The sequence below is a fragment of the Phascolarctos cinereus genome, unplaced genomic scaffold (assembly GCF_003287225.1).
Source record: "Phascolarctos cinereus isolate Bilbo 61053 unplaced genomic scaffold, phaCin_HiC Scaffold_9;HRSCAF=440, whole genome shotgun sequence".
Taxonomy (NCBI): Eukaryota; Metazoa; Chordata; class Mammalia; order Diprotodontia; family Phascolarctidae; genus Phascolarctos; species Phascolarctos cinereus.
The window spans coordinates 31,054,842-31,062,580 of record NW_027556402.1 but is presented as its reverse complement, the minus strand read 5'-3'; the positions used below and the strand labels follow the sequence as shown (position 1 = coordinate 31,062,580).

At 38.4% G+C, this 7,739-nt stretch overlaps 1 protein-coding gene across 1 annotated transcript in view; it reads left to right on the top strand.

The window, feature by feature from the left end:
* The first annotated feature begins 819 nt into the window (after positions 1 to 819).
* BANK1 (B cell scaffold protein with ankyrin repeats 1) overlaps positions 820 to 7,739 on the top strand; it is a 393,852-nt gene continuing 386,932 nt past the window's right edge. The window contains exon 1 of the mRNA XM_020988297.2: positions 820 to 1,074. Within this exon, the coding sequence (XP_020843956.1) occupies positions 1,062 to 1,074 (13 nt within the window). The 5' untranslated portion in view covers positions 820 to 1,061. The remainder of the gene's footprint in view (positions 1,075 to 7,739) is intronic.

The following is a 7,739-nucleotide window of genomic DNA, read 5'->3' as shown; positions in this document are numbered from 1 at the left end:
TATCACTGAGTCAAGGGGTATGTATACTTTAGTAATTGTGCATATTTCCAAATTGCTTTCTAGAATAGCTGTTCCAATTTACAGCTCCAATACCTTGTTTTTATTTTATGTACACACATATAAATAAGAAAGGCAACTTTCTTTGGGGGTAGAGGAGCTAGCCTCAAAACTAATGTGTGGAAGCAATCCTGGCCAAGTCAATTAACCCCTAAATGTTCCAGGCAATTCTCTAAGACTGAGTTGCATAGGAGGTGCTTGCCTGCACTGGTAGAGTGGAATTCTTCATCTAGGAGTACCTTAGATCAATGAAATCGCAGGCTCAGTCCCTAATCCCCCACCCCAAATGCATGCGTTCTATCATCCCTGATAAATGTAAATTCTCTGAGGGCAGGGACTAATCATTGAAGGTCTTTGTAGACACAGCAAATTGAGAGGTTGTAGAATTGAAAGGGGCCTATTCCAACTAGCCCCATTTTTTTTTTCAGATAATGAAACTGAGGCCCGAATGAATGATTGACTTGCCCAAGGTAACACAAGTAATAGATGGCAGCGACTGAAATCGAGCTCAAGTCCCTCGACTCTCAAGTTCAGCACTCTTTCAACTGCACATTGTTGGGGCAGAAGACAAAGGAGACATTAATTAAGATAGAAAGGTGACCCAAGGGCAGGAGAAGAGTAAAACAGAGAAAGCAGAAACCTGTGGAAGGAAGAGAGAAGGAGGAAGGAGCTTTGAGTAGGAGGTGTAGGATGCCGGGTCAGGGTCGGGGGGCAGTTTCACTTCTGCAAACAAAGAGGCGCAAGGGATCTGAGAGGGGCCGGAGCGCTGGGGCTGGGCTTCCGGAGAAGCCAGAGGCCGGACCAGGGCCCCGCGGCAGCGCTGGGGGAGGAGCGCAGCGCCTCTGAGCGCATCAGGAAGCGCTCTCCAGGCCGGCGAGGCAGTACACTTCCGCCGTTCCCACGGCTCCGGGAGAGACAGCGCAGGTGCTCGCTCTCCAAACACCGCTGCAGTGCATCTCAGCGCGCTGATTGCGCTCCACTCCAGAAGAAGCCCCAGCAGCGTCATGGAGCCCTCAGGTGCGTTCGTGGGCTCTCCAGAGAGCGCAAGGAGTGGAAAGTTTGCTCCCTCGGGGTTAGGGATAGCTTGGGGTCAGTGGCCAAATATTGGGAAACAGGAACTTTGGTCTAAGTTCCTGACACTCGCCTGGAGCTCTGTCTTATCTCCTCCAGAACTGCCCAGGGGGCTAGGTCTGGCATCCCGCTTTCAGCCCTTGTTAACGGACATAGTGGAAAAGGGACGATTTGTAATTAGAAGGTGTGGGTTCAAATTATGAATCTGCTACCCCCTAGTGCAGTGGTTCTTAACCGGGGTTCCTGACCCCCCAAAATCACTATACTTGGTTTCCTTCGTCATCCTTTGTATTTTGTTTTGTACATTTAAAAATTTTACTCTGAGAAAGGGTCCATGACACGACAAAAGGTTAAAAACTCTTGCAGTAGTGCTTAGCCCAGAATAAACGCTTAATATGTTCTTTCTAATTCATTTATTCTCTACCTTTTGGACTTTCGGGACGACCTAATGCAAGTCATGGACCCTGTCTTAGCCTCACTTTCCTCATTCTGACATTGCTTTAGGAGATTCATTCCAGCCTTGCCTCAAAAGGCTTGGAAGTGGCTCAAGAGGCTTGGAGTGGCTCAAGAGGGCTTGGGGATGAACCAGCAGGGAATCTTATTAGAACCCTAGCTTTGATCCTCTCAGCACCAAGCACAGTGCCCAGAGCAGAGTAGGCTCTTTATAAATGCTAGGTGGTCCATTGATTGATTCTGACACATATTCAGGAGATTGGTAGTGTTATTCTGATTTCCAAGAAGTCATCTACAATCTCAGAATGATTTATGGAAAATTATGAGGCATCTGAGTTCATGCTAAACCTTTCTTTATACATAAATACCAAAATATGTGAAATACAGGAGTTTTTCTCCCTCTTTTCCCCCTTTCTTTCTTGTCTCTGTCTCTGTCTGTCTCTGTCTGTCTCCTTAATTCACTTACTGGAGACAATTTTTGACTTTGCTGATAGAGGGAAAGAATACTATGAATCAAATCTCTTCCATCTTCCAGATTTTGGGTAAAGAAGCAATTTAAAACAAGGGAAGAGGTAGAGTTTACATTCAAAAAGGTCACTGTCAACAGGGTAGTTTTCGTGAACCAAGACCGAACAATTTCTTCAACCTGAATAGAAATTATGGGAGGAAGAGGACATGGATCATCATGAAAATAAGTTAAAAGTAAACTGAAGTTCAGCATGTGAATTAGATTTGTAAATTAGATGAGGATGTTTGTAACATACTGATAAACCCCTGCAGCTGTTATTGAGAGGTAGGTGTACCTTACACACAAATGGGGTGTTGTTCCCTTGAGGGATGCCTTGGGTATCAGTTAGAAAACATCTCTTTTCTCCAGAGACCTGCCAGTCCTGCCTCACTGAGATTTCCCATACCCTATAATGATTCTGGGGGCCCCAAGTAGCTCACAATTCCCACATACAGCTTGACTGAGACAAATATGCTTTGGGATTAAGATGCCTGAAGAAACACCCTGCTGTGAAAAGCAACCATTTCTTTCTGAAGAAATTAGATACACTTTCTAGGTCTTTGTCCCTGGAGCTTTCTACCCATTTTGGATTGAAAAGATTTAATTTTGGTTTTTAGCTTCCTTGGTTGGTTTTTGAGAATACTTTAAACAATTAAAAGTAGGTGTAGGATTGTTTTTTAATTTGAATTGAAACATTTCCTAGGATCATAGATCTAGGGTAGGAAGAGATCTCAGAGGCCAGGTAATCTAATCCCTTCATGGAAAGAAGGAAAAGAAGCAATAATGATAGCTCATATTTATATGGTGCTTTAAGGTTTGCAAAGCACTTTCTATATGTTACCTAATGTACAATGACCTCTACAACAACCCTGCGAGGTAGGGGCTATTATCATCTGCATTTTTTAGGTGGAAAAACCCAGGCCAAGGGAAGTGCCATTAGTGCCTTGGCCAGAACACCAGCAAGTTGTCTTAGCTAATAAGTGTCTCTAGTTAGCATTTAAACTCAGGACACTAGGGCCAGCATTTTGTCCACGATATCAAATGGATGTCTCTAACCAAATTTTGTTGAAATGAAAAATGGAAGAAAACTAGAATGCAAAAATAAAACTTGTTTAAATATAAGTTGTAATTCTTTGAAACTTTCTATGACTTTGGCCATGCCGGGTCTAGAGCAAGACATCCTGAAGAATGGCCATGTTTCTGAACCGTGAGCTTCTTCATACTCTGCTTTAGAAACTTGCTCCAAAAAAAGGAGCATAATTTAACTGGAGCAGCTAGGTCAAGCAGTGGATAGTGTGACAGGCTTGGAGTCAGGAGGACTTGAGTTCAAATATGACCTTAGACACTTACTACCTGTGTGACCTTGGACAAGTCACTTTACCCCTATTGCCTCAGTTTTCTCATCTTTAAAATGGGCTGGAGAAGGAAATGGCAAACTATTCCAGTATCTTTTCCAAGAAAACCCCAAATGGAGGTTAAAAAGAATGGGACACAACTTAACAACAACATAATTTTGTTCAGGCAGCTGCCTTGACTAAATTGGGCAGAGAACTGCCGAACTTCCACTTTACTTAATGTCAAAAGAATACTATGAAGCCCCTGATTCTTTCAAAAAGTACTGGACAGATTTGAACCAAATTTTGGTTTGTGTTACATCACTTCTGTATATTTTTTCTCCCTCCCTCCCTCTCAAAATGGTGATAGATTAAGCTACTTTAGTAACTTCCTTATTTGGCTGGTATTTTAGCCAAACATCCTCCTCTGAGCTGTATTCTGAATAGTAATACAGAATCTCTTATTTGAATCTTACATTCTCTTAGTAGACAATTTATTTAAATGAATTCATTACTTATATTCTTCTGAGACTTTTGAGAGATTTTGGCCTTGCTTCAGAAGAAGTCTGAATTATACTTAATTTGTGTAAAAAAAAATAATGGTCAGTGTGAGAATTATTTTGTCTTCCAACATCAATCTACCAAAAATCCTTTCAACTTATACAAAAGCAATATTGTAATATAATCACAAAATAATAAATATAGCCTTTCTTAAATAAATTTATTATTTTTCTAATAACATGTTGATGATTTCTAATGAACACTTCCATGTAAATGACCATCAATAATATGCCATTGTTACTAATTACTAATTGTTACTAATTACACTGAGACGAGAGGGGAGGAAAAAAAAAAGATTCCTTGTTCCAGAAGGATTTAACGTGTATACGTGCTGTATGGTGGAAGAACATTGAGCCAAATGTGAGGAGGTTAGAGACTGGATCTTTCTGAATTGTAGATGTCAGACCCGTGGACCTATGACACCTATAATCCTAATGTATAAGTTATGTCATTTGGCTAATGTCATCATTGTTGGAAATAATGATTTTTGCTTGGGTTGACAACTTTGTTTATTTAATTGATTCTGGATTTCTTTTTAGGGAGGCTCTCTCAGCCCATCAGAAGGAGAATTTGTTGAGCCTAAAGTGGTGCATTGTTTTTAGATTTGTTCTTTGCCTCTGTGGCTAACTCTGACAGTTAATAAACAAAGTGTCTGCATAAGAACAGAAGTATAAACACAAGGCCAGAGTGCTAATTTGCTGGTTCCTGATGGCAAGTACCATTGGCTTCTACCATAGCCCCTAAGCCTCTTCAGAATCTGATTTCAGTGAGGCCTTATAATGCCATGAAGTGGAGCCCTATATAAACCAGTGAAGCTTTTATTCTTTTCTAGAGTCAATGAACTATATAGGCTTAAAATAATCAATCATCTTACATGCACATGTTCTTGTACCCCTAAAGGATCAGGAGACAAAGTATCCATGGATTAATGTAAATCCAGGCCTCCGTCCTAATTAAACAAGCCTGATGTTGGTTCTGCTGCTGCAGAACCCTAGGCAAAATTTTAAAGTCCACTGGAGTTTGTTTCGGGCACTTTTTTCTTCCCCTTACTCCTGTCCTTCCTCTTCTGTCTCTTATGACTTCCTACTGAATTTGATCTGCATCTGTCACTCATTCTGCCATCCTGGAAAGGATCTCTCACCACCCCATCCCCATTGACAAGCATTTATTTGCCAACTACCATGCTAAGGTACACTGGAGATATAAATGAAGAAAGGAAGCAGTCCTTCCCCTGAAGGGTCTTAGAATCTAATGGGGGAATCTTATCAGGTATCTTATTTTTATCAGATATCTTATGCTAAATTTATCCTCACTAAGGTGTAAATAGAAATGGCCCAGTATCTTAATTTCAAAGATCATCTGTCTATAGGAAAGACTTGGAAACTGAGGGAATGCTCATCAATTGGGGAATGGCTTAACAAGTTGTGGTATAAGATTGTGATGACATATTATTATGTTATAAGAAATGATGAGGGGGATAGTTTCACAAAAACCTGGGAAGACTTATATGAACTAATGCAAAGTGAAATGAACAGAATCAGGAGAACATTGTATACAGTAATGGCAATATAGTAATAATAACAAAATGTAAAAGAATTAGCTTTTCTGTTCAATACAATTATCCATGAAAATTCCAAAGGACTCAAGTGATGAAAAATACTATCTACTTTCAGAGAAAGAAACAATGAACTTTGCATGCAGACTGAAGCATTTTTTCCACTTCCTTTATCTTTCTTGATTTTTTTTTTTGGCTTCACATGTTTAATGGGAATCATATTGCTTGCCTTCTCAAAGTATAGGGTAGGGGCTGGAGAGAGGAAGAGAATTTGGAGTTGAAAATAATTAAAAAAAAAAGATTGCCTGTCTAATGGTAATAATTAAAATTAAAGAAGGCCCATGGGGAGTGGTTTCCCCAAACTTTCAAATCAGAAGTAGGGGAACCTCATTAGTAACTTCAATTTTTCTGAGGATAGCCTTGGTTGAGGTCAGTAGTGTCAAACATGGTTGCAAAGGATGGCATTACGTTTCTGAGGCCACCTTTTTGTTTAACTAATTTGAGGGAAAGATTTTAGGAAAAAGTTCACTGAGCCTACACTTCAGGGGAATTCATAAGAGGAATGAGTTGAGAGTAGGACTAGTGAGTTCTGTTTTGTACATATTGAATTTGAGATCTCTACAAGAGATCAATTTGGAAATGTCTAGTAAGTTATGGGTGATACAGCACTGGAGTTCAGGAGACTAGGACTGTATATATAGACCTATGGGTTACCTGCATAGAGATCACTGAACTCATGAAAGCTGGTGAGGTCACTAAGTGAGAGGGTGTTGAAACTGACGAATCTCTACAAAATAAAAATTGTCCAGATTAACAGAAGAGGAAATAGAATTCTTAAATAACCCTATCTCAGAAAAAGAAATTGAATCAGCTATCAATGGTCTCTTATTAAAAAAAAATACCAATACTATATAAACTATTTGGAAAAAAGGTAAAGAAGGAATCCTACCAGATTCCTTTTATGACACAAAGATGGTGCTGATACCTAAACTTGATAAACAAAAACAGAGAAAGAAAACTACAGACCAATTTCCTTAATGGTTGTTGATGCAAAAAAAAAATTTAAAAAAATTAAAGAAAGAAATAAAATACTATGAAGGAGATTACAGCAATATATCACAAAAATCATAACCAGGTGGAATTTATACCAGGAATGCAGGGCTAGTTCAATATTAAGAAAACTATGAGCATAATTAACCACATCAGTAACAAAACCAACAAAAACCATATGAATATCTCAATAGATGCAGAAAAAGCTTTTTAACAAAATACAACACTCATTTTTATTAAAAATACTGGAAAGCATATGAATAAATGGAGCTTTTCTTAAAATCTTGAAGTAATATTTATCTAAAACCATCATGAAGCAAAGATGCCCATTATTACCACTGCTATTCAATACTGTACTGAAAATGTTAGCTATAGCAGTAAAAGAATGAAAAGTTGAAGTAATTAAAATAGGCAACAAGGAAAGAAAATTGTCACTCTTTGTAGACAATATGGTGGTATATTTAGATAATCTTGGAAAGTCAACCAAAAAAAACCCTAATTGAATTAATTAGCAACTTCAACAAAGTTGCAGGAGATAAATAAGCCACCAAGAAGATCCAGCAGGAAGAGACAAAAAGAGAAATTCCACTTAAAATAACTGTAGACACCACAAAAAGGGCTGCTATAAATATTTTGTACACATAGGTTCTTTTCCTTTTTCTTTGCACTCTTTGAGATATACACCTAGTAGTGGTATTTCTGGGTCAAAGGGTATACACAATTTTATAATTTTGGCCCTAGTTCTGAATTGCTCTCCAGAATGGTTGGATCTGTTTACAAATCCAATATCGATGCATTAATGTCCCAATTTTTCATATCCCCTCCAACATTTGTCATTTTTCTTTTCTGTCAAATTAGCCAATGTGGTAGGTATGGGGTGGTACTTAGAGTTTTTTTAATTTCATTTCTCTAATTGATAGTGATTTGTAACATTTTATATGACTATAGATAGTTTTGATTTCCTCTTCTGAAAACTGCTTATTTACATCCTTTAGTCATTTATCAATTGAAGAATAACTTTTATTTTTATGACTCAGTTTCCTATATGTTTGAGAAATGAAGCCTTTGTCAGAGAAACTTGCTGTAAAATTTTTTGGTATTGCTTCATTGTGTATGGCACCTTTTAGCAAAATATAGTTTTCCTGTTTAT